The sequence below is a fragment of the Labrus bergylta genome, chromosome 10 (genome assembly GCF_963930695.1).
Source record: "Labrus bergylta chromosome 10, fLabBer1.1, whole genome shotgun sequence".
Lineage (NCBI taxonomy): Eukaryota > Metazoa > Chordata > Actinopteri > Labriformes > Labridae > Labrus > Labrus bergylta.
In genome coordinates, this window is record NC_089204.1 from 15,735,588 (window position 1) to 15,762,072 (window position 26,485).

The 26,485-nt window shown below is 39.1% G+C and overlaps 2 protein-coding genes across 6 annotated transcripts; both read left to right on the plus strand.

Annotated features, from left to right (window-relative positions):
* Positions 1-879: 879 nt before the first annotated feature.
* Positions 880-11,512, plus strand: aftphb (aftiphilin b). 4 transcript variants are annotated; one of them, XM_065959194.1, is made up of 10 exons: positions 880-1,072; positions 2,271-3,745; positions 4,469-4,632; positions 4,875-5,031; positions 6,320-6,376; positions 6,564-6,686; positions 6,860-6,920; positions 9,815-9,904; positions 10,096-10,219; positions 10,342-11,512. In XM_065959194.1, the coding sequence occupies exons 2-10, from the start codon at positions 2,306-2,308 to the stop codon at positions 10,484-10,486; spliced, it is 2,361 nt and encodes a 786-aa protein (XP_065815266.1). In that variant the 5' UTR covers positions 880-1,072; positions 2,271-2,305; the 3' UTR covers positions 10,487-11,512. The 4 variants fall into 4 exon arrangements, with proteins under 4 accessions (XP_065815266.1, XP_020494688.2, XP_020494687.2 ...); XM_020639032.3 differs by lacking the exons at positions 9,815-9,904; positions 10,096-10,219; positions 10,342-11,512 and having other exon boundaries at positions 972-1,072; positions 4,905-5,031; positions 6,860-9,144; XM_020639031.3 differs by lacking the exons at positions 9,815-9,904; positions 10,096-10,219; positions 10,342-11,512 and having other exon boundaries at positions 972-1,072; positions 4,472-4,632; positions 6,860-9,144.
* A 78-nt stretch (positions 11,513-11,590) lies between these two features.
* LOC109987803 (actin related protein 2) lies at positions 11,591-24,765 on the plus strand. 2 transcript variants are annotated; one of them, XM_065959195.1, is made up of 10 exons: positions 11,591-11,746; positions 14,723-14,833; positions 15,217-15,231; positions 16,444-16,659; positions 17,152-17,224; positions 17,387-17,523; positions 17,848-17,997; positions 19,717-19,862; positions 20,317-20,449; positions 23,093-24,765. In XM_065959195.1, exons 1-10 carry the CDS (start codon positions 11,699-11,701, stop codon positions 23,261-23,263), a joined length of 1,200 nt encoding a protein of 399 aa, XP_065815267.1. In that variant the 5' UTR covers positions 11,591-11,698; the 3' UTR covers positions 23,264-24,765. The 2 variants fall into 2 exon arrangements, with proteins under 2 accessions (XP_065815267.1, XP_020494689.1); XM_020639033.3 differs by lacking the exon at positions 15,217-15,231 and having other exon boundaries at positions 11,592-11,746.
* Positions 24,766-26,485: the final 1,720 nt, after the last annotated feature.

A 26,485-nucleotide genomic window follows, 5' to 3' on the forward strand; every position in this document is an offset into this window, starting at 1 on the left:
ATATAAATTTCAAAAATGTGTTTCATGAACTGTAATAAAAGAGCATCTGTCTTTCACAGCAATCCCTTTAAATACTCAGAATTAATGTTGCATCAATGTTCTTTGTTAATTTCTCAAAGACTTTTAGAACACTGTCTTCTACCTACCTCACGCTGCCATCCAAACTGGATAAATATCAGCATGGGGAGTAGTTCTTCACGTCCCAGCTCCATACAAAAATCCAGGCAGCCACATTAATTCCTTATGTACCCTTTATTAAACCTACATACATCATAAACACTGCACGTCAAGATTCCAAAACACGACATTCGGTTCGTTATGTATCCAAATGCTACTGCATATAGGTTGGTTCGAATGCTTTACCTTTTTTGGCACAAATGTAAGGACATGTAATGCTTCTCTCAGTAGTACCCAAGAAAGTAATAAAAAACACTGAAACATAAATTACTTTAGTAACTTGAACTTGAACAAAAAAAAGTATATCATTGTTCTAATATTAAAAAAAAGCTCTGTGAATATAAAAAAGGTAAGTTATGCTGGTATATTTCTTTATTTATCCCAGTATATTAGTAGTACATTTTTGCATTCCAGGTTATTTTTGCACAGAAATACAACCAGATATTACCATATTATGGTAGCTTTAGTGTTTTTCAACACGAGTACAGAGCTTTGATGGCACTCTGGTTAACTGTTAACAAAATCCAAGTCATAACAGTAAAGAAGCAGAACAAAGTAAGCAGAAAAAGTATCATCAGAGCTCTATTTTCCCCCAGGAATTGAGAATTGATCAAGTATTTTTAATTCTGAGGTCTCCCCAGCAGATGGTGCTATTACACCAACGCGCTTAACATCAAAGATTGTCTATTCAGAAGAAGCTTTCTAGTAAATGCAAAATGGACGCTCCCAAATGCTCTTCTTGGTACGTAATTACAGGATATGAAAAACGGGACGAAGTGATACCTCTTGATTTTTTTTTCCTGTCCCATTAAATACTTGGAGAGAATGATGACAGAGGATGGAGAGCAAGGCTGCGGCACTGACAGACAAGAAGTAAAGAGACGACAAAGTGTAGGTAAATAAAAAAAACTATAACTTTATATTGCCATCTCGCTGTTTGTCCAGTTTACGTAGCATGTCAGCCTTTTTTATTCATATTTTTTTTTTTTACGAAAGCTGCCGTTAAGCTAGGCACTGGCTGTACGAGCTAGCTGCTGGTCATGTAAGCTAATCAGTCACTGTGAGGTATGAACGCAGCGGGATGAGATGTGGGTTTCTCACCTCATATTAAACCCTGACGCCCTGGTAATGATTTACGACTACCTAGTTTTACTTCCAATACATCGTTAGGTAAACAAGTGTTCAGGTTTTATCAACAAGTTCTGCTTATCTCCCGTTATATTCAGCTGTTTATGTCATGGAAACACACCTGTCTGTCTTGTCTGACAATAATAGACAGGAGAAAATGGCATCAAGGCATCAGGGCTTGTTTTGCCTGTTTAAGTCAAACAATACGATTAAATAACCTGTTTTGTAAACAAAAAACAAACAAAAAAAACTATTTGATTTAATGCAGCTTGTTGATTTTCTTATGAAACTTGTGTATTAGTGTGGATAGTTTTATGCAGACACTTATCCATGACCGTGAAGTGGCTGCTGTGAACTTGTTATCTAAGCAGTACAAAGCTGCGGATAAAGTTTCTCTATCAGTTTACTGACTGGACACTTTTTTTTTTTTTTTTTCCACAACAGGATAAGTACAGGAATGGGGGGGCAGGCTGTGGTTCCTCAGATAAATATTAGAATTTGACCCTTTGAGACAATAAAAGGGGATACGACAAAGTGAAATTGTGTTTTAAAGGTGAGATTTTACATGCGGAACGACCCATGTGTTTACTTTGCAGCTTCCTCTATTTCCACTACGGTCTGTTGAATGTTTCAACCAAAACAAGACAATTAAATGTGCCTTAACTATAAACCAGGAAATAGCCTATGACACGCAGACTATTCAATCCTGAGATCTTTTCCCAGTGTTGTGCTCGCCTGTCTTAGCTACTAAGTTATCTTTGACCTCATGCCCTAAACTATTTGGAATGGAAAAAAAATCTGCTATGTTGGAGCTCTTGTTTATTAATTACATTTGAGGATTGAAAAGATTGACAATATTGTGCTGAGTACATACCCATATCAACACACGAAAACGTTTTGCTCATTCACAAAAATGAATTGATTGTTGATGCTCCTCTTTCTTCTGTCTTACTCTGCTCTTCTAGGTGCATGAGGCCTTCAGATCCCAACAGGAGAACCCATGGAGCCACACATCATGCCCCTGTACTCCTCCTCCCCTCCTCCACTGGATGATGATGATGGTGAAGCGGGATCAGAGGAGGACGAGTTTGGAGATTTTGGGGGATTCTCTTTAGGGGCGTCCTGCTCTCCCCCTGGCTTTGTTGATTCTTCTGGTCCACCATCCAGCCTCAGATATTCTTTTCCCAGCATGAAACCAGCCACCCACCAACCCCACTGCAGCTGTAGCCGCCCAGTAGGACAATCTCAACCCACTTTTACTGGGACCTCAGGGTCCAGCAAGGGCCATAATAACACGGAAGAGCAGAACTGTGATGCTAAGTCACCTTTGCACCTCACAAATGGGTACTCAGAAAGAGACCACAACTCTGCAGCCTCTGCAGTGGATGCATTCTCTCCCAGGGAGGAAACAGGCTTTGCTGATTTCACCGTGTTTACAGAGCAGGCTGCTCATCCCTGGTGCTGTGGTTTTACTCCCTTAGTTGGAATAGATGAGAAAAACTTTTCCAACAGCTTAGCTGAAAAAATCTGTGATCCAGATAAGGAGGTCATTATGGAGTCAGAGCCCAGATCTTATTGTAAATCCAAGGCAAAAGAAAACATTTGCACTTTCCAGCACTGTGAGAAAAGAGATGCAGCATGTGTGCAATCATCTCAGGACCAACAACAACCTCAGGAAGCTGCTGCAGCAGCTTTGGATTTTCCATCTGAACAGCCTCTTTCCGGAGAGGAGGACATAGGTGATCCTGGAGACCAGGAGACCAGAGGGATGCAGAAGGATGGAGAATCAGGTAAAGACGGAGAGGATCAAGAGAAGAGAATTCATACTGTCACCGAAACATTCAGTGGGTGTGAGTCCGCTTCAGACGTCTCCCTCTACGATGATTGGTCGTTTGAAGGTCCTTCTGTTGACTTGGAACCAAATGTTTCATCTCTTGGTTCACCAGAGGAACAGACCGACTGGGACCAGACTGATGATGAGGAAGAACTTGAAAACTTCCAGCATTCAGACCCTTTTGTAAATAACAACACTGCTGATCTTAGAGAGTCTATCACAGGAAAGGGTTCTTATTATTTCAACCAATCTGCGACTCAGGAAACTTCTGCTACCTCACATTCTGGATCTCACTCGGAAAACAAATGTGCAGACTTTAAAGACAGTGGGTTTGAGCACCGCAGGGACCAAGGAAGAGTCCAAACAGCTGATGCAGGGTTGCAGATTCTGGGAAACCTCCCACCGAGTGACAGCTTTGCAGATTTTTGCTCAGCACCCACGCTGGAGGCTGGGGAGGAGGCGTGGGCAGATTTCAAGAACCCAGAGGAGGGAACAATTTTGAGCCGGTCCCAAGAGAAAGTCAACACCCTAGAGTTTGATGGGAGCATAGAGGAGGAGCAAGGCAGGGAGGGCCAGAATGGAGAAACCAGGAGGAACAGCTGTCAGGTGGGACATGTTTTCCCTGAAAACTGGCTTTATTGTTGTTGTGGTTGTTTTTTAAGTCAATTGGTGCTCACAGAGGATATATGTTATTATTGACAAGGGGCCGTCTATTGAAAGGTTCTCAAAATGATCAGTACTTTTAAAGTTTTCAGTACCATGTGTTTTAAAATGACACAATCTCTGTCATTGTTATGATCAATTGAAAGTACCAAAGCTTTTTAAAAGACAAACAGATTTTCAGGCATATTTTGAACCAAAGGTTGCCACGTGTGGAAGAGGGAGAACTTTCTAAAGTCCACAAAAGTAATATTCCCTTTGAGATATACAATCTTTTTTTACAAGGGAGTCCTGGCCAAGACAGCGGCTCAACATTTTCACACATAGAGCAAACAACAAATGATTAACAGAATATACATCAGATACCAAGACCAAGATAAAGGAGCAAAAACATTTTTATTAAGGAGACAGTGTGACAGTGTAGATAGCTGGCAGGAGTTTGCTTGCAATATTTGGTATTTCAAAACAAGTAATGACCCAGTATTGTGTTGCTTTGGTATCAAAACTGGTATTGTTGGATTTGATTAGTATCCTGTCTAATTTTAAAATTGTGGTTTTGTTACAACCCTGATCTGTTGTTTTTACATATCACACAGTATTTCAAAATGCATACCATAATAAACTTAACAGGCCGGTAAGAACTCACCATATTCTCTTAATTCTTGCTAGAAGTCACTGTCCGGCCGTGTCCAGCAGCTCCTGCTTGCCAGTTTCCCAGAGATGGAGGTCCCAGCTGTGGAAGGTGAGGTCGAGGTGCTCGGCCTTGGTGCTCTGCTTCACTCCCCAGAGAGTGAGGAGGAGGAGACACAGCCTCACTGTTCAAGATCTCAGTGGTGAGGATGACTTCTTAGAAATTCACGATAGCTGGAAGAAATTTGCAACAAAACATGGTCTGCACAAGTGACTCATGAAGGAGCAACAAAAACAAACCCAGTGTTAGGTTCAGTGACTAAATCTACCTGGATTTTTTTTGTACGTTATATGGCCATCCTTGGCATTTCAGATGTTTCACAGTTCCACTTGTATTTTCCCTTGTCCCCTTTTTGTTTGTACTGCGTCTGAATACACCTTAAAGCTCTTTAGGTATTTCCTCACTCTTACGCAGGACTCAGGGGGGGATGTGGTGGCAACATCCTGACCTCCACAGTGCAGTTGGCCTCCAGTTTCAGTGGGGAGGTTCCCACACAAACACGACTCTGCTCCGGTGCCTCGGTGTGGACACAAGGAACATTGTGAGTTTGACAAAACATGATAATAACATTAAAACAGCAGATATCAGCAAGCCCAAAAGCATCTTCACAAGTAACTGACCAATTGAAAGCCAGAGGAAATCCTTCACCGTTGGTATATTCCTAATGAACATAGAGCAAAATAAGCTCACAAGTTGTAACGTTCTGTTGATTGTGAGACAGCAAATTATTCAGTTTTTACATGAGTTACATTAACATTATTTATTCCAGTGTGGTCTGCAGATGTAAGATGGACTAGAAGAACACAAAGACACCAAAAACATCTATAGACCATGTAAACCTTCATTGTATAAATGAAACAACAAAATCTTAAAATGCAACATGTATTAGATAACATTAACATGGACACCTCAAGTAACAATGTCTTTCCAAATGGCTCCTTAAAAAGTCCTTAAATACATCCTAAACAGACTTCTATAATCCCCTGTAACATCTATAGACATGCCTTTTTCTTTCTTTTCTTTTTCTTTTTTTTTTTTTTTTACATTAAAGTCAGTTTATTTTATGTGTTATCAGCCACTAACTCATTTAAAAGATGAGTTTGACTTCTGTTACAACAAGTATTTCTTAATGTCATTTTTGCATATGTTTCAATAGCATCTGTCTTTGCTTTATTCTGTATTTGGGAAGTAATTGCCATGTCTTTCTAACACTTATTTCAAAGATTTAAATAGAAAATGTAACACTGACAGAGCAGAAGGCAGCAGATGTTCAGACTGCTGTCACCTATTTTTTTCACCTACCTTTTTCATTTACAACATCTGTGAACTGAAGCATACACTGTATGAGTATGCTCAAGATGACACAGGAGTGTTTATTCTCTTAGCAACGCTGTAATATCTAGATTTGATGTTTTTTTTACATTGAACTCACTTCTGTTTAACACCATTGTTAAACAGAACTGCAATAGCTCAGTCTGTAGGGACTTAGGTTGGGAACCAGAGGGTCGCCAATTCAAGTACGGACCGAAGTATGGAGGTTGGTCTGGTTGCTGTATTTGCCGAGGTGCCCTTGAGCAAAGCACCAAACCCCCCCCACCAGCTCTAGCGCGCTCTCTGTGTAGCAGCCCCACTCTGACATCTCTCCATTAATGCATGTCCACAAATCCTGTTTGTGCATGTGTGTATTTTGGGCCTGTGTGTATTTTGGGCCTGTGTGTATTTTGGGCCTGTGTGTATGAGAAGAGTGTAAACCTATATTTCCTCTAGGGGATGAATAAAGTATATAAAAATGAAAATAAATACATTTGTTGGTGTTTGCCTTTTGAAAGGTGTACATGGGGATGAAGAAGAGGCCAGTGGCCGTCCCTGCTTTTGCATCCAGCCTGGTGAGCCAATTGTTAGATTGAAGTAAATGAATTTGGTCTTATTGGAAGAAGAAGCATTGTCATGGTGTAGGATTACAGGTTTCCATTTGCTGTATATTTTACTCAGCTGCTGTTATCAATGACAATCCATGCTACAAACCTTTTGTTTAGAATTGTTTAGAATTGTTCCCCCCTTGTCACTCATCAGGGAATGCTGGAGCCAACCAAAGACTCTGCGCCAGCCGTCTGTTCTCCTGGACACATGGTGGTCACAACACGGACATCTCCAGGGCCTCGGATCACATCACACCCCTCAACAGATTCAGTGCTGGTAAATAAGTTCATTTTATTTGACAAATTAAAGCTTTCAAATGTTTAAAACATGAGATAATTCATGCTGCAGCTACTAGATATTTAAAAAAAAAAAAACATGTATTCAACCAATCACAAACAAAGCTGTTGTATTCAGTTGCTGATTTATTCAGTTTTCTTCTCTCTGTGAAGGAGGAGCTTCCCTCCAGCCAGTTGGACTGGAGCAGGCGTGGCCTTAGCAGCTCTCAGGATGGTACGTCCCCTCGCCGAGCCCCTCACTTCTGGGGTTGGAAATAGACTTCAGTCTCAGCCATCCCCTATGTGGCTTCTTCTTATTAGCCAAAAATTCTTTAAAATCTCTTTAGAGTTTGCTCTTGACTCATCTGGACGACTCCTCAGTTCCTTTATGGCATGTTGTGCTTCTTTTTTTTTAAAGCTTTGTTTCCCCTCAATTACGTCTGATATAAATGAGTTCCCTCTCATAAAAAACAACAAGTAATTTCATATAAATTTCTCTGAAAAAAAGAAACATTTAATGATGTAAAAAATTCCTCATACCCAAACCTGGACTCAAAGTTAGACAGCCAAACAGATCTTTTCCCCCGCTGGTCACAGAGGATAAACAGGGGAAACGCTGAACTCTCCCTCCTTCAGCTAATCTAGTGTCTCATGTTTACCTATTGTTCCCTCTTTATCTCAAAATCTATCAGTTCCACTTGTTACGAGGTAACCGTGTGGTCATGTTAATGTGGTAAAAACGGATAGTGGTAAAGACTTCTAAAAAACTTATGTGCAGACTACTAAAAAACGTGCATACTGTTACTATGAATCATTCTGATATTAAAGTTGTGCTAACAAAAGAAATCGGTTGTTAATGCCAAATTCATGTCAGATTTTCAAAGCACCAAACGCTGAACCAAATATTTGTCAACACAAGAAGCAGAGCAACAATATGTGCTTTGTTGATTGAATATATATGTTTATCTAAAGGAGCTTTTAGTTTAATTTATTACTGTGGACGCCAAACTCGTGCAGTGTTAATACTTAAGTCAAACGTTTGCCAAGTGCATGAATGTATTATTCAGCTAAAGTTATCCTAAAGATCTGACGGCATCATCTTTTTTTTTTTTAACCCTTACATGTCCTTGTTTTAAAAGGTATTAATAGTTTATATTTACATGCAAAGGGTTTCATGTTTCCCTCAGTTATGTTAGACACAAGTTAGAAAAGAGAGATCAGAAGAAACCAACACAGTAAACAGTCATTCTCTAATCAGGAAAACAAAAAACATATATATTTGTTTAAAACAGTCACATCTGGTGCAGTAGTTTTTTACAGCTATTGTAATTTAATGAAGTGTGAGATCTGACACTAAAGTATCATTCATTTATTTTAAGGGAGAAACACTGTAGTGTATTAATTGCTCATAAAGATAACTGTGATTGATTAATACATTTGTAGTTATGGTTTGGAGCATGCAGACCGACGCACTGTTTGTCAGAGATCAGAAGCTTTACCTGTAGTTTCTTAAAGACACCGAGATGAGCTGGGTCTACAAGTTAAGACAATATTAATACTTATATTTAATACAAGCACCTTCCCTCCTAGGTTTGGAATAAATACTAATTTAAAGCGAATACTCATCTTTGCCAAGATCGGTTTGTTCAGTTTGAATCACCTAAAAAAAGTCAGCTATTTAGGGATCAGACAAGATCAAGAAAACAATTACTACACATTTACAACAGTCAAGTGTTGTAATAGAAATGTATGCCCAGCAGAGGGCAGAGTATTTTAAGCCAAAATCTTAAACACAGTCACAGTATTTACTGTAGGAACAAAGCAAAAGACTCAAAAGTCCCTCATTTCTTAATTGTGCAAGTGACCACTAATGCATTAAAGCATTAGTTTTAGTCAGTTATATAAATTCCATAATGTTATTTTTTCACATGTTCATATGACATCTGTCTTTGAGTTTTGTCTTCCTCTGCGACATGATTTGAAGATTTAAAGTGAGCAGAGCAGAGAGAAGGCAGCAGATTTGCCGACTGCTGTCACTTATTTGACTTATTTATACCTTTTTTTTACTTTTCAAAGCGCCGTCCACTGAAGCATACACTGTATGAGCATGCTCAATATGATAAAAGAGGTTTTATTTCCTAAGCATTGAAGTAAAAAGAAATGAAAGAAAGAAAATCTGCTTTTGAGCATTTCATTACAAACCAACAGTGTTTCCACAAGTCTTCTGTAACTGCAATTACAGTATTTCATGATGAGTTGTGCCTTTATACCAGCAATTCTTTAAAAAAAAAAGAAGTATTTTTTTTTGTTTCAAATGGTGAGATTCTCTGGACCTATAGTTTGTTGACAAAAGTGTTTCTTTATTTCTTCAGATGTACTGCTCAAATCCAGATTGAATGCACTGCAATTAAGACTAGTTTGAAATCCTTGTAAATACTCAAATAAACCAGTTGATCCTCTCGGCTTTGTTTTGAATCTTTCCTCCTCCGTTTATTTCTCTTGTTGAAGGCTGTATTACTTTTCTCTGTGCTTTAATGCAAAGTTTGAGTATTGTTTTATTCCAATGATAAAGAACAGTTTAAAAATACAATCTGGCCTTTTCAGTCCTTACAGTTTTTCTAACTTCATAATACTGAATGTAACATTTTTACATTATAACAGATACATGTTGAACTTGTTGCTGTATCAGCAGACACAATATCTTCAAACGTGGGATTGATTCCTCCTTTCTTAGAATTAGATGTATCCTAACTGTTTGTAAAATTGTTCTGTTGAAAATTGGTTTAAAAAATACTTATTTTATGCAGAGGGTTGAATCAAGTTAAATTATTATCATGTCAGACTTTGTGATATCCTTAAATATCACCTAATTTGCATCAGAATGAATACTGTGAATTAGGCCCTCTTAATTCAGATATAAATGATATATGAAGTTTAATAACAGCAGCTTTGCATTATGCTCCTGAGTTTTCTGTGCTGTGTGTGTCTCATCACTGCCTCAGTAAAAGGAGAAAACATCACATGTGATAAGTAGATGCTCATTCTCCTTTTATGAATAAGAAATCAAGTCTCCCTGTCCCTCCTCAGCCCACAACAAACCTCAGCCTCTGTGTCCTCTTGTTAGCATAGACTGCTCTGCACTCAACCTGGATTATTTTGGTCCTGAGGAGGAGAGTACGTCCCTTAACAGCAGCAGCGGTAGCAACAGTCCTCCTCCAGGTCAGCGTGTGATTGTGTAGAAATGCAAATTTTGTGTCATTTATCAGGTCTATGATTTAAGAAAACAGCGTTGCATCCTTTGTGATAAAAATAGACTGATGCTAAATTTAGCTAATATTGTGGGCGTGTAAGTCCTCTACTCTCATTGTCTCTTTGATATGTGTGTTTGGTGTATACACTTATATGTGAAGGAGTTGACCGTGAGCTGTATGAGTTGACCATCAGCAAACTGGAAACCAGCATTACCATAATCCACATGGAGGACACTTTCAATCGCCTGATGTCAGCTGCAGAGAAAACTACCACTTTAGTCAGGTCAACATATGCATATGTTATTATCATAGTATTGTTTTTTTGTTTTTTTAAATAATTAAAAATGTCATTGTCTTTTCTGTGTACCTTAATCTCTGAATATAATTTGTGTGTCTGTTTTTTAGGAAACCTCAGAAGGATGAAGAGCTGAGTGAGGAGGCCAACAGGGTGCTCTCTGGACTGCCTAACCTGTCTTTCATGCGGGCCAAGGTCCTCATGTTCCCAGCCGTGCTCGTACCCAAAGAGTGCTGTTCACCTGAATTACAGTGAAGTGTGATGTTTGCACTTAAACTATATTTAAACAGTACATAAACACTTCTTTTGGAAGCAAGGAATTATGGACTCACAAACAGAGTGCTGATCCTGCTTTGGTCAAAATACTCCACCTACTGGCCATTAAATTCTCTCTCTGTACCAGGTCCTTGCTTAAATTCAAATGTACATTAATGTTTCAAATGCACAGAAACTGTTCTGCAGTTTTACTATTGTTTGTGTGCACTGTACAATGTTCATTATTAATAATAATAATAATAGGTAATTGTTAAAGTATGTTTAGGTTTTAACTAACTCACACTCAAACTATAGAATCTTAAATCAAGCTCCCCGCCGTAAATTATGTTTGATTATTTATTGTTTTTATAAAAGAAGTCAGCTTATTATAAAAGGTTTAAGTACTAAAGGTGACCGAGAGAAGTTACCTTTTGGATGTTTTTGAAAAGTGTTTGGTTGTTTTCTTTTAAAGGTTATTTAAAAGGGTTCTTCCCTTCTTTTTTTTTTTTTTTAATCTTATGCTGCTACTCGGCCATCAAAGCTGGTTACTCGACTTTTGATTCCACTTTTATCTTGCAACAACCTTTGAGAGATACATTGACTCTGCAAAAAAAAAAAACCTTCTTTACATTTATGGTAATTTAGTAGTCAGTCATGATTTTGCTACACATAATCTTTCTGTACATCTTGTTGCATTTATTGATCACTCTCTGCCCATTTGAAGAACTTTAAACCTGCAGTTGTGTCATTAATATAAATAACCACCTACAAAATAAAAATGCATAATCAACAAATAATTACATTTAAAAAAAAAAAAAAGATTAACCAAAAATGTATCTTTTCAAAATCATAAATAAGGATTTTTTTTTAGACTCATTTATAAGTTATGATGATGATCCAGATTGTTATTGGGGCAAGAAATGACATTTAAACCTCAAAACGAAGAGACATAACTCTTTTTGTACGCGTTGCATATTGTGCAACATTAGATAACTTTGAGCTTGTAAAATAAAGACTTTGAAGTTGTGCATTTATTTTTTGAGTGAAGTGACTGTCATCTGAAGTGCTCTGTCACACACACACGCACACACACACACGCACACCGGATGAGCACCCTTCCCTTCCTCCCCTCTCGCCCGGGTTGGTGTGTCTTCCTTCCGGCTTGCTGAAGAAAGTTGAGGAAGGTTCAGCGGCAACTGGGGCTTTTACATAATGGACAGCCAGGGAAGGAAAGTGGTGGTCTGTGACAATGGGACCGGGGTGAGTTCACTGCTTTTGCTCTGACACACTATTATAAACCGTGGCTTTCTTCAAACGGTGTCGTTTATGTCGAACGATTTTTTTGCTGAAACAGGAAGTGAGGCTGTCAGCGTCTGAGCCAGCGAGCGAGCCCTAAACTGGGTTGGGTAGCTAGCTAACACTGTTAGCGAGCTAATTTTCATTCAATCAGACTTGACATGGAAACAGCACATGTGGAGTGTGTAATTGCGGGAATAGAGGTTGAACACCTGACTCTGACTATATCTAACACAACGGCGTATCCATAATGAAATAAGTCAGAGCAACAACAGCTCATTATTAACCAATGGTTACTTAGCTGTGTCTGCTAACTAGTTAGCCTGCTAGGCTTCTGAACTCACCAAACAGCTGTGTGGTTTTAGCTCTGCTGTCCGCGTCGCTCATTTCTGTGATTTCATTTGCAAACAATGCGGAAATTACATTTAATTCATTTCCGTACTGCATATGTTTGCGATTTAAGTATTGTAATGAAAATTGCCGTCGGCTAGTTTATGTTAATGTTATCTAGGACTTGTCAGGTTGATTGAGGAATCTGTTTTTATGTCACCTTACAAGCGGATTCAGTGCATTTTAATGGTTTTGCATACACACACACACACACACACATGCATGCATCCTTAACCAGCCTTTTTTATACAATCAGAAATCTCGTACTGTGTACCCAGATGCATTAAGTAGTTATAAAAAGTGTTAGTCAAGTGTTTATGTTCAGGGGCTAGACATTGCAAGTCTTTTAGGTCTTTCTTTCTGGACCTTGTCAGCAGTCAAAGAGGATGTTGTCTCAGCATGACTAATAAGGCTTTCTTGAGAGAGGACTATTTCAAGAAGAAAGAAGAAAAACTGCCTCCTGTCAGGGTTGAATTGAGAAGTCAAGAGGAAATAAGAAAAAAAAAAGTTAACCACAACCACAGGTCGCTCGATTTTTTTTTTTAAAGCCTTTATATATACACACATACTGTTTCACATCCAAGTCTACTGATATATCTGACAGTGCAGATTTGCTTTGTACACCTGCAAATACATGCCGTTGAAAAACAAAATGTATTATTTATATTTTGCACATTTACATTTAATATTTCATATTTAATTTACAACTCTGTTTTTGCACATAGTCAAATCCTGGTTGTATATATTCACATTCTTAGTTTAGATATTTTTAGTGCTTATTTACTTTGTATTTAATATTATATTGTGTTTAGATTTGCTAACATTGTGTTTTTTGCTCATATTGTGTGTTTGGATAACCTGCTGCTGTAACGCCACAATTTCCCAGTTTGGGATCAATAAAGTAATTCTATTCTATTCTAAAAGGAGGACAACTCAGTCTGCTGTTAAACTTTACAATCCTCTTCCAAAAGACACAATAGGAGGTGAACTAGTTCTGTGAGATGATCAATCAAGCTGCAGCTGATTTGAGTGGCATTTCTCCACACAGGGGGTTTGGCCTCACCTGTTACTCTTACAAATCTTTTTTATGCAAATTCCCAGGGGAAACAGCCCAACATCGACACATTCTCTTTGCAAAGTTTACTTTGATTGTTGAATAAGATAAGATATGTTTATTGTCATTGTACAAGTACAACGAAATATTGTTGGAGCAAGCCTGTAGATGCCTAATATCAGAAATATACAAATACTAAAATCAAATATTCAAATAAGAAATACAATCTGTACTTAGTGGATATTTTTTTAGTTTATCCATTTACACTGGCGGGTTGAACAAAAGGTTAGACTCCTGTAATTAATTCATCTTTTAAATCAGTAATTTTTCACACAAACATGTCGGACATTTGCAAGTGAAAGCTTCCTGAACGTTGGGATTTGCCGCTTTTCTGTTAGTTGGATAAATGAAGCAATTTGAAGACGTTTCTGTGGGTGTGTAGGAGTTGTGTTGTTCCATTCTGTAGAGTATATTATTAATTGATTATTTGTTAAAGTAAATGTATATCATGATGGAGTAAAGAATCCTCACTAGTTTCGTCACTAGCTTTTTTGGCTGTTGTCTCAGCACTCATAATTCCCCAATAATGCTTTGGTGCATTTTTTTCCTGCTCTTAAAAACAGTCTTACAGTTCAGTGACTGTAATTGTCTGAGCTCTTGTAACTGTTTTAGCCGAATGCATTGAACAGTAAGGGCCTTGACCTGCTTTGTCTTTCTGTCCATGCAGCACCGAGGAGTTTCTCAGTGACTGTAAATTTTCTGAAAAATACTCTCTCACTATTTATATAGATCTCATAGAACTTAATTAATTAAGCCCAGCTCATACCCTAATCATATGAGGGATTTTAAAACATTTTCACAAAGGCTTTATATGCGTGTATATATATATATTTTTTTTTTTCATCCAGCAGATGTTGCCCTTGAGCACGAAACCAAAACAACTCACGGTGCATTGTTGTGTTAGCATGCTAATGCTAACGATCTTTACTATGTAAATTTACCTGAAATGACTGTGATCTAGAAACACAGTTAAGCAGTGAGTACAGTATGTTATTCTTCTTTTCTCTAGACCCTCAATTAAACAACTTTTATACGCAAGGGGTCTGCCTGCCGTCCCGGCGACATAAACAAACTGTCATGACTCACAGAGTTAATTTCAGAGGATATACTTGATTTCTATTACATTTAAGCGTGAAAAATCGCATATAAAGCCTTTAAAGACATCAATAATTTGTCCAAAAACAGGCTTTGTGATTTTAGTGCCTGGATAAGATAAAATCAGTGTAATTTCTTTTTTTTTTAACATAAAATGTGTAAGTTATTCTTTGAAGCTGTAGATCATCATTAAAAAAAAAGACTCTGTTATCTCACACAATTAAAGCTCACTGTTATCAGCGGATGACAGTGAAGTTGACTTCCTTATACTTCAAAGTTAACCTCATCAGTATTTCAATGTATTTCCTCTGTGGTAACTGGTTCTCGTGTGTGTCTTTTAGTTTGTCAAGTGCGGCTATGCAGGCTCCAACTTCCCAGAACACATCTTCCCTGCGCTTGTTGGGAGGCCAATCATCCGCTCAACGGCCAAAGTTGGAAACATTGAGATCAAGGTAAGAGCTGGTCCACCTGTTGCTCCTGAAATTAATGTTTCTTGGTCTTGAAAGTTGTGATTTTAAGGATGAATCTTTTCAGGAAATCACTAATGAGGCGCTTCAGTTTCACCAGGTTATTTTAGAGCTCCTCCTTGTGGAAACAAAAGTAACTCCAGGGCACTCCCTCCACTAAGATATCTTTTCAGACGATGCTGTCATTTGGGTGAAGATCTGTGGATTACACAGCAGAGACCTAAATGTCTGAAATAGTCCTCCTATTTAAGCACAAAGCCTATCTCTCTTTCTGTCTCTTGTTCTTCCAATTATTTTCTTTACTCATCTTTTTATTTTAATATCTACCTTCCTCTTCCTCCATGTTTTATTCCCCCACGATGAAGTAGAATGCCCAGAAGATGGTAAGTTCAGGTCGGTGTGTGCATTCTAGTCCTGCCTGCTCCAAGAGTCATGTCATGGTTTGATCTTAACCAAAGGCTACTTCTCTTTGTTTGAAATTTTTAATGTGATTTCTTCCATCTCTTTCACTGACAAAATGTTTTCATTCTTCTTCATCCCACATAGTTTGATGATTGAGGTGTTGTTGGACTAATGAGTGTCAGAGAGTCAGAAAGATGTACAGCTCTTTCTTTACTGCACTCCTCTTCACAGGCTGAACGTGTTGCAGAAATGTTCTGTGATGAATCATAGGCCAGCTGCTATCGATGCGAGTACTAAAAGAGATTTTGGCCTGATTCCATTTTCACAGTCTCTGATCTGATGGTTCATCCCGACAGCTACACCTCCCCTAAATCCTGCTGCTATTTTCGGAAATAATCAAACACCAAGCTAACAGAACTGAACATTTCAGCTGCAGCTAGAATGCTGGCTGCCAAATGATAAATGTTGTGTTAATGAATCACAGCTCTAACTGTAATCACTCTACTTGTTATAAGAAATCTCCTCTTCTAAGCATTTTACCTATTACCTACAAGTCACCTTTTCAAGTGCAGAGGATGTGTCCAGACTCAAGGATGCATGATGGCAAACAGCTGAAAGTTGGAGACGGAAGCACATCTGCTTTTCTTTTTACTTTTTTTGTTATGGAGACCACATGGAGGCAGAGCCTTTGACTGGTACTTTGTTTAATGCCAAAGCACACAGGATGAACCAATAAAAAGGCTGCCTCCAGTCGTCTTTTGATGTCTCCAAATGGAACGTGATATGCTTGACTGTGTGGCTAACACTGAGCTCTAACCCAGCCGTTGTTTACATTGCAAGGCTGCCTTGCATGCAGCTAGTTGAATGGTGCTAAACTTAGTGGTCTACTGGTGCTAGAGGGAAACACAAGTGTTTCCACGTGTAGTCGCATGGAAAATAATGGCTTGTTGTGCATGCTGGGTAACTGAGTTTTAAAGCACAATGATACTTTATGCAAGAACATCTGATGGATAACTTGATGATCTGATTTTATGGGATCAGCAGGCCAAGGGGGGAAAGTTAAAATGCCTAACTATATTGCCCAACAGTGATACTCAATGATCGTCCCCAATCTCAGTGACAGTGAATGATCCAGTGGGTTCACTGCACTGCAGTGCTTCTAAATATTGTTGTTCTTTGACCTCTCACTCCAGGACCTGATGGTTGGGGATGAGGCCAGCGAGCTACGCTCCATGCTGGAGGTCAACTACCCCATGGAGAACGGCATCGTCAGGAACTGGGATGACATGAAGCACCTGTGGGACTACACCTTCGGCACGGAGAAGCTCAACATCGACTCTCGGAACTGCAAGATCCTCCTGACTGAGCCCCCCATGAACCCCACCAAGAACCGCGAAAAAATTATTGAAGTATGCTAGCATTGATTTCTGTCAATTGATTCAGATTTATTTGTTGAAAGGGGTCTTACAATATTTTGTACTGTGCATCACTATTGGATGTTACAGTACACTAAGTCAATCTCTCTCTATCTATCTATCTATCTATATATATATATATATATATGTATATATACATGGTATGTTCCTAAAACCGTGCACACCTGAGATATATATAAGCTATGCACGGGGTACAGGTTGTTGCCAGGCAGAGCAATAGATGTCTGCGTTTGATAGTGTGAGACACCCTAACTTTTTAGGAAAAAACGTGTAGTTTTTTTTTTTTTTTTTTTGATGCCACTTTTTAAGTGTTCTTATCGTAAATTTAATTTTAAGTTGTTGCAGAAGTGCTATTTAGCTAAGCTTCATAATGTGTTATTTATTTTTGTGCTGTATTTGTTTCTACCAATAAAACAAAGGCTGTCACTTTTTAAAAAAAATTTATCCGGCTTTTTTTTTTTTCAGGTAATGTTTGAAACCTACCAGTTTGCAGGAGTCTACATTGCTATTCAAGCTGTGCTGACACTGTATGCCCAAGGTAAGTAGACACACATTCAACAAAACACTTGCACTTGTTTATATTTTGCCATTCTCTTTGAAAGTTTTCATACTAAACCTCTTCTAGACATATCCCATCAGGATGATGCTGGTACCAGAGTTATATTTGTTATAACTAGAACTGATGGTGTGTGTGTTTTAGGCCTTCTGACCGGTGTGGTAGTGGATTCAGGTGACGGTGTGACACACATCTGTCCAGTGTATGAGGGTTTCAGTCTGCCCCACCTGACAAGACGCCTGGACATCGCAGGCAGGGACATCACCCGCTACCTCATCAAGGTAACAGCATCATGTGGCCTGCTCTTCAGATATTATCTGCACATGATTAAGGATTATTGGTGCTATTACCTCCAAAGTAAAATGTTTAACTGTTGTTTTAATGAATGTTAGGTGTTACAAACTTTAGAAAATTAAGTAACTTTGAGTTAGGTTGTAATTCTATCCCAGAATAATTTGGCGTGTTCATATTATATCTTCTTTAATTTTGAGAATACAAAGGTGTAGCTTTACCATTAGCTCTATAAAGGTGTCCCAGTAAGTAACTTACCCCTTCTGCTTCTTTTTTTTTACCATTCCCATGTCCCCTTTCTTTCTCTTTTGCAGTTGTTGTTGTTGAGGGGTTACGCCTTCAACCACTCTGCAGACTTCGAAACGGTGCGCATGATGAAGGAGAAACTATGCTACGTTGGCTACAACATCGAGCAGGAGCAGAAGCTGGCGCTGGAGACCACCGTGCTGGTGGAATCATACACGGTAGATATTGGCCATTGTAACAAAATAATACCCAATTCAATCCAGAATGATATGTGATTTACAGACATGAATAACATGTGTTGCATCAGAGCACAGGTTGTTTTATAAAATAAATCTACCTACATAAGCAAATAGGAAGTTTCTTTTCTACAATCGTTTCACTAAACTGCTGCTGAGCTCATCATCTGGTAATTGTCTTTCATCCAGTGTACAGATTTTTCAGCAAGCGTGAAGTCAGCCTTAAAATGAAGTTGCTGCCCTCACCTGGACAGGCTGAGCATTATTGTCTCCGGTTTGAAACCAGTAGAGGAAAAATAAATTAGAGACAATAATAGATAGCGCCAATATTTAAACAATCCTTTGTTCAATCAAGGTTCCCGCACACGTCATTTCTTCCCACTGACCGTCCCCTTGTTTCCTGCCACGTTTGATGTCACTGCTCATGTAAATATGCTACAAATGATTAAAATAAGAACATCTGGTTTCTCAGAAAAAGAGAAATTATCTAAATCAGACTCATGAATTCAAAATTAAACTTGTGTGATGTGGTTTGAGGATACAGAGGGCAATGAATGATTTTATTTTTGTACTACGACTGTGGAATAAAAGGTAAAAAAAACAACATTTAATTTACTCCTCTTTATTTAGTTAGACACATTAAGAAGCTGCTTTTAAGTTTAGCCATCTGTACATAAAAAAAAAAGCAAAATATTTCCAGCCCTCAGGGGATTCTACTTTTTTTTTTTTTTACACACCACACACACACGTTTCCCATTTCTGCTTAAAATAGTTTTGTAGAAAGAGAGTCCTCCCAAAGGGTTTGTTTCTCAAAAGTGGCAGTATTTAAAAGTAATCAAAACTAACAGGGTAACTAAATCTGTGTTTGTGCTGAGCTAAGTAGACTAGCATGTGCCAGTTGTTGGCTCTGTTGGCAACTTGAGGACAGGGGAGTGCTGATTAAGTCACTAACTGTTTTCTCTGGGACTCAAACATATGAGGTTGCAGCGCTCCTCCACCCAGCTTGCTTTTCTTTCCAAGGCCCTTTTTCCCCCATAGAGGGGACCACAGAATCTAAAAGCAGGTCCTGAAGTCTGTGCTACTGCACGCCTTAGCGAGCACATGTTGTGTCTCAGAGCTCACTGACCATGAGTGTTTGGGTTAGTGTAGGCGACTGTGTGTGTGTAGGTGTATGAACGTGTAAGCAGTAGTATCGTTTAGTGTGCAAGAGTGTGCCGAAACAAGGAGGGCAATGTAACTGTGGCCGAACAGGCCCTGAACTTGGCGTTACATCATTTCCTGCGCAGCCAGTGGCTGGGCTTCACTTCCTCTCACTGCCCTCAGCTGAATGAAGCCTTTTTATACACACACACACACACACACACACACACACACACACACACACACACACACACACACACACACACACACACACACACACACACACACACACACACACACACACACACACACACACACACACACACACACACACACACTCTGCTCAGTTTGTAGTCCACTCTCTCCGGGCTTTAACTTTCTTTCGGGCCTTCTTGGACGTTTATTTTCAAACACAAGAGGCTGATTGAGAAATGTCCTTTCATACATTGCGCATAGATTTCTGACTCTCCGTTGAGTCATCCATTAAATCCTACCTCTTCATGTGTGTCACATTTTCTTCTTTCCTTCTCTTTTCATCTCCTGCCTCCCACACATCTCCAGCTGCCAGATGGTCGTGTGATCAAGGTGGGAGGAGAGCGCTTTGAGGCCCCGGAGGCTCTGTTTCAGCCCCACCTCATCAATGTGGAGGGCGTCGGAGTGGCCGAACTCCTCTTCAACACCATCCAGGCAGCCGACATAGACACCAGGTGAGGCCAACCAAAGTTCAGCTTGAGCACACACACACACACAAATATATACACTCAACATTAAAAAGCACTCGAAACAGAGAGAAATGTGCAAAATTGATTTGTATTTTGGCCAGCTGAGCTCTCAATGATGCAAAATAAGGTTTTAGACATCAAAGTCAATATTGCTTGTGCCGTATGGAAATAATAAAAATTGATCCTTGGGTAAGAAAGAGTGGACATTTCCAAGAAAATGTAATGTTGGAAATCTAGTCAGTCATAATTTATGCCTTGTTTGAGCTGAACAATCTGTATTTTAGATATCACCTCAATAAACTGAAATACTTGAATGTGCAGTGTCTATAAAGTAAATTCTAAACATTTGTGGCGTTAATAATGGAGAAATGTGCCCTTCGCATAGTAAACACGAAACATTTCTTGTAGGATTCATGTCTTTCTGTCTCCCCGTCATCAGGCCTGAGTTCTATAAACACATCGTGCTGTCAGGAGGATCCACCATGTACCCGGGCCTGCCATCCCGGCTGGAGAGGGAACTCAAGCAGCTGTACCTGGAGCGTGTGCTGAAGGGAGATGTGGACAAGCTTTCGGTGAGTACATGAACATTTACAACTCTTCTTTTGACTCTGTGAGAAGCTTTAAAGAAGGACTGTGAGCTAAAACTGGGCAGACGTGGTTTACAGTGTGACTGGGATTATGAAAACTGTCCAACCTACAACAGATATTGTCCTTAAAAATATTGGAGTCTCTTGAACATTTAGATGAGACAAAAGTTAACTTTACAGCACCTGGCCTCTCAGTTGATGTGGATCAGTGTTTCCATCTGATTCTCTGGGTTTGTTTAAGTTTGCCTGGGCGGGGTTTCCCATATGTGAGGGAGCAGTAAAGGACCAAAAAGGGAACATATTTGAGTCAGTTGTAAACAATGACTGACACCTGACAGTATCTCCTTTGTCCTGATGAGGTTAAACCCCGGACTCTGGCGGTTCATATTAAAATAAATTACACATCTTGAATTATATGCATTCACTACACAAACTGTCTGTCTCCAAAACATCTGGGGTCGTATTCACAAAGATTCTTAAGTACAAAGAGTTGCTTCTTGTAACACAATCCTGAGAATCAAGACATTTTCTAAGAATGTCCCCTTACAGTTAGGACCTGATCTCTGAAAAAACTTAAAATTATTCACAAAACATCTTAGCCTTTTAAGAGAGCTCCTAAGGTGAAAAACTGTTAGGAGTATTGAGGAGGACTTTTAAGAGGCTTAGAAGTTTGTCAGGCTGAGGAGAAGTTGGAGAAATGTTTTCCAAACAATGAATGAAAAATATTTTTATTAAACCACAGTTGGGCTGAACAGACAAAAAATATTTATGCAGGCATTTCAATCCATCATGGACTTTCTTTAGTGCAAAGTGAGACATGCACGGCGAGTCTAAATGTGGTTTACTCCACAGGTGCATCTAATCACTGAGTAAAGGCTCTCACATGCTGTTGCAACTCTCAGCATGTGAAGAGTCTGTTGCACTACTGGCCATGTGTTTTCAAACATTTTGTAAAGTACGGCTTACAATTTTTTTCAACAGAGACGTTAATTCTACAGTGGTTATAATTATTATTACACAATGTCTGACTAGATTCTATGATTGAGCCCAATCAATTTCACTGGCCTTCTTTACCCATTATCAATAACAGCGCACTTCTTTTTTTCCTCAAATGTTTGGATCAACCAAGGGCTTCTGCAAAAAAGTATCATACCAAGCAAATGGGTCGACTACACCTCCTCATTAAGATAAAAGTTTCTGATACTTCCTTGCTCAGAGTTGCTCTGAGAAGGTTTCTTGAATCACTCTTAAGCCAGGACTCCTTAGTAGGATTTTTTTTAAGCTACCTAAGGTGTTCCCTGAAAGGATTCTCTGAATTTTGTGAATACGTGCTGAAGTTTATCATTGATGCCTCATAAGGCTGCAGTGTATTCAGACAGCCACCAGGGGGTGCTATATTAAAAGCCATTCATTTAACTTAAACAGGGGACTTTAATAACACCATATGAAGGGTTCACCTCCAAATGATAACTATTTATTATGGAAAACTTTCACTGATTAAATTTTCCAAGACAGCGTCCCCAAAGACAGATTATTTTACACAGAGCCTTTCTGTAAGCAAAAGGTCTACAGATGACTCATAAGTTAAATAACTCATTATGTGCTTCACTTTTTCTGCCCACAACTGCAGCTGACTTCAGTTTCTCTTTAAACAAACTTATTTCAAATAAAAGTCTCTATATGCAATGAAGGTGTTTTTTTTTTTTTTTTTACATCATGCAGGAGAAGATGTGGAAAAAAAAAATCATCCAGATGGATCCACAAATAGTTTTGATTTGAAATACTCAACAAACCTGTTGAATTGAAAGCTGTCAGAAGAGGTCCTAAAAAAGCTCCATTAAAACCTTTCACTCTAGTCCAGTCCTGTGCTATTGCAAGTGATCTTATTGTCCAGAAAACAATCCAACTGTAGCCCAACACATATCATTCACTCGTAGCTCGCATCATTTAAATATTTGTTTGTTTATTGCAACTACTTTGAGAAAGTTTCCGAGCGAGCGAAACAGAAACAGAAATCGCGTCTTTTGCCATATTTGGTTAAGATGTGAGTATTGAGACCTCACAGCCTGCTTACAGCACAGACAAACGAAAGAAGAATTGATTTGAATGGATAGATCTGTGGATTTTTAAAGTAATAAATTATTCTTAATTTTGGAGAATCAGGTGTTGGGGTGCTGGTTCCTTAATGGTTAGTTAACGTGTCCCATATACAGAGGCTGTCTTCACTGAAGCAGGCGACACGGGTTCAATACCGGCCTGTCGCGCCTCTCCCAATACGTCATTCCCCACTCTGATTTTCCAACTCGATCCACTGTCTTTTCTCTACAGTAAAGTCATAACCACCAAAAATAGAGCTTTCAAATTGAGAGAGAAACTGGTGTTTCAAATTCTTGTATGTGGTTTAATTTTAATTTAATTTTTTTCTTTATGTCCATTTCTTTAATTAGTTTTTACAGAAATTTGAAGAGTCCATTTTTGATCCATGTGGTCCAGACTGAAACTGTAAATTGAGGTTCATTTTGACAACATATATAAACATATATATATCATATCGGAGCCTTGGACTGCGTGATGTTTCTTTGTTACATGGAGTTCTCTAATATGTCTCTTTGTGCTCTTGTCTCTTAGAAATTTAAGATTCGAATCGAGGATCCTCCCAGGCGAAAGCACATGGTGTTCCTGGGTGGAGCCGTGCTTGCCGACATCATGAAGGACAAAGACAACTTCTGGCTGACCCGGGAGGAGTACCAGGAGAAAGGAGTCCGTGTGCTGGAAAAACTTGGAGTCACCGTCAGATAAAGTACTGAACGGACAGACCACACACACACACACACACACACACACACACACACACACACACACACACACACATATACGAACACACACACACACACACACACACACACCTACACAAACATGGCATATACATATTTCTCTCTTGCCCTCATCGCAGAGTATATATCTATTTATCCCTCTTCTTCTCTTGGGCTCTTGATCCTCGTCTAACATCTGAGGAAATCAAGCCTCCACCTCCCTGCTCTCCTCCTCTGTCCTCTCTCTTCTCTCCTGGTTTGGGATTGGCTCACACTTTCTCTTGCAAGCCCCCAAGAACCAGTTCCTCCTTCACACTGAACCCCCTCCTTTACTTAAACTAGGAAATGACAGGGTTAATGCTGCCCTGCTGGTGTATTTAGGAGTCTATTTTTCACAGAGTGCTGTGGTTCAAACTCTGCACATTTACCTGCTCATAGGTTTTGCTGTGGGTTAGATTCTGCAATTAAACCCAGTGACTGCAGTGAAAAGCTTCTTTCCTTAGATAAACCTCCGGGGGGGGGGGGGGGATAAATTGATGCAAATTTTCTCGTAAGCATCTTTAAAATCACAATCAGGGTCCACAACAAACAGCCACGGGCCGCATCTGTTCCAGGTCAGCGAGAATTGATCACATTTTTATGTCGATTTTATAAACGATATCATGACTTTTCTTTTCTGGGGGAGGGACGACGTTTTTGTTCTGCTTTTTTTCTTATTTTGTTGGATGTATGATTTATATCTTAAACTGTCTTTCTTTAACTTTTTTCATTGACTTTGTTGCTGTGCACTACTACCATCGTTAATACGGAGTGTATCATTACAACAGAAGTTCCTCCATGTTTTTATGAAGAATTGATGGTTGATTCATAAAGGGACAAATACACAGAGGAAAAGAGCTTGACATCAGGGGCGTGTGATGGTACTTTTGTCTTTGCGGGTGGTTAGACAATGATGGGATGTGGGTTGGGTTCGGGTGGGAGTGATGCTATTTGTTCCGCATGCGACAGCCTCCTCTCTTTGTGTCAGCTGATTGAACGGCTATGAGCTGGTGTAGCAATATTACAGGCCATGACATCGCCATAGCATCTAATCCATAGCATTCCTTCAGATGCACCCAAAGCTCGGAGGCAGTCCCGGGTTGTCTATAAGATAGATTTGAATCTGGGCCCAGCAGGGCACCTCAAAACCGGCGAAGTAAAACGGTATTCCATGAAGTTAAAACTCTGCGGAGACCATGTAGAAGTTATCCGGTGTTCACTCCCAACGGTTGACTTAAAGATTACTGGAGGCACTTCTATTTTTGAGTATGACAAATGTGTATATTATTTTCCTTCTTTCCATGAACGCCTATCCAGTGCCAAGTGCAGTTAATGTTAACTGGATCTCATGTTTTATTGTCTTTCTTTTTGTCACTGTTTTTATTTTCCTGTGTTGTTCATAGCATAACTGCCTAACGCTGATTTAAATAAAGAAAAGTGATTTATAAAGATGTGGAAGTGGATTTATTTGTATAATCTGTAACGTCAATGTATGAACACAGTGATATAAAAGAACTCTGTTGTACACTGACTAGGTCATTTGTTAAACCTGCTCCCTGAATCGGGTCTTTTTAAAGTACAGTTCACAGCAAACAATATGATTATCAATGAATGTTTTCATAAGGCTGCAAGAAAAAAACAGTTTTGCCTGGTCCAAAGTCAATATATTTTCAAATACAAAGCTTCAAAGATGTTCCTTGGTCCACTCTGAACAGTAGACGAGAGTGGTAAATGCAAGCTAATGTTTAAAGACCTCTTTCCTCATTTTACTTCAAACGACCACATTATGAAACTTTAGCGTGTGCACATTTCCTTCCAGCTCTGCAACACGCGGACTACCTTCTAACTGACTGTCAGGAGGGTCTATTTTCTGCTTAGGTTATTATTTCAAATGTTTTTTTATTGAGCAGAGGTTTGATATAAATTTATTATAATCCAAATCTGAAATTAGAGTTATCAAAAGCTTTGGTTCTGGGTGGGTTTAGAATAAAACGATCAGACTAATTTGGTTGATGTAAGTGTAGTCTTAAACCTCACTCTGTAGACCATTTTTTAAAGGGTTGTCGAAATATTCAGGAGATATGTGTTTCTTGGTCCTCAACCAACAGCAGTTTAATTCACCAGTTATTTCTTTCATAAATTGATGGATCATCAAGAGCAGAAAGGACTAAATTGAAAGCAAAATAAACTCTCATGTAAGGACTTGGTTACATCACAAATAGGACATTTATGTTTGACTGTTTTTTCTTTTAATCATAAAGTTTTAGAATAACCTGTCACTATATCATAGTATAACTAGTCTTTTGCATTTGAGCGAGAGATGAGCTGTGTTGACGGATAAACTGCAGCACTAGAGGAGAGGATGGAGCCATGGAGATGACATGGAGGAGGAGGAAGAGGAAGAGGAAATGGAACAGTTGCAGAGGACTGGCGCCACCAGAGGAAGAGGCTCTCTTTCCGTGGCTCGAAATAAAGATCTCACCCAGACCCTTCCGGACTTGTTCCATTTTAATCCCTCGACTCTTGCCACTTCCCTCTTAACCCTGAACTGTTACCTCTGAAGCTGCGTTTGATGTTTCCTCCCTGGCTGAGCACAAACGGAGGCATCAACAGGTTTAAAGAGAGCTGGTCCGAACAAAGAACATGAACTACAATCATATACGTTATATAAGATTTAAGAGAATCATTCTTTGCTTTAAATAACCTGAGCTACCTCCCTGGAAGAAATATTGTACTTTAACATACATATAATTTTATTTTGATAAATTTTATATCTGACTATAATTTCAGATATAAAAGCCTTATCAGGTAAAAATCTCACCTTTGTTTCTCCACAAACTCAACCAAATGACCACTTTCCATGTACCTCAGTTTGGAAATAATTCTCTATGATGGTTGTACTTTCTCTTTTAAGTTATGTTTCGGGCCTTTTTGCCTTTGTTGGAGAGGACAGCTGAAGAGTGACCAGAAATGTTGTGAGGAGAGAGTAGGGAATGACATGCAGCAAAGGGCCGAGGTCAGATTCAAACCCACAGCCGCTGCGACGAGGACCATAGCCTCTGCACATAACCCCGAGGGTATTAGCCCTCCCGATGGTTGTACTTTAAAGTCAGGAATTCTTGACTGAGTTCTGACGCCTGGTTTTAGGGCTAAGTGCATAAAGAAAAAC

Coding starts and splice junctions, on each gene's coding strand:
- aftphb (XM_065959194.1), top strand. CDS start 2,306: ATGGAGCCACACATCATGCCCCTGTACTCCTCCTCCCCTCCTCCACTG. Junction 3,746..4,468: donor CCAGGAGGAACAGCTGTCAG/GTGGGACATGTT, acceptor AATTCTTGCTAG/AAGTCACTGTCCGGCCGTGT. Junction 4,633..4,874: donor CACTGTTCAAGATCTCAGTG/GTGAGGATGACT, acceptor TACACCTTAAAG/CTCTTTAGGTATTTCCTCAC.
- LOC109987803 (XM_065959195.1), top strand. CDS start 11,699: ATGGACAGCCAGGGAAGGAAAGTGGTGGTCTGTGACAATGGGACCGGG. Junction 11,747..14,722: donor TCTGTGACAATGGGACCGGG/GTGAGTTCACTG, acceptor TGTGTCTTTTAG/TTTGTCAAGTGCGGCTATGC. Junction 17,524..17,847: donor TCACCCGCTACCTCATCAAG/GTAACAGCATCA, acceptor TCTCTTTTGCAG/TTGTTGTTGTTGAGGGGTTA.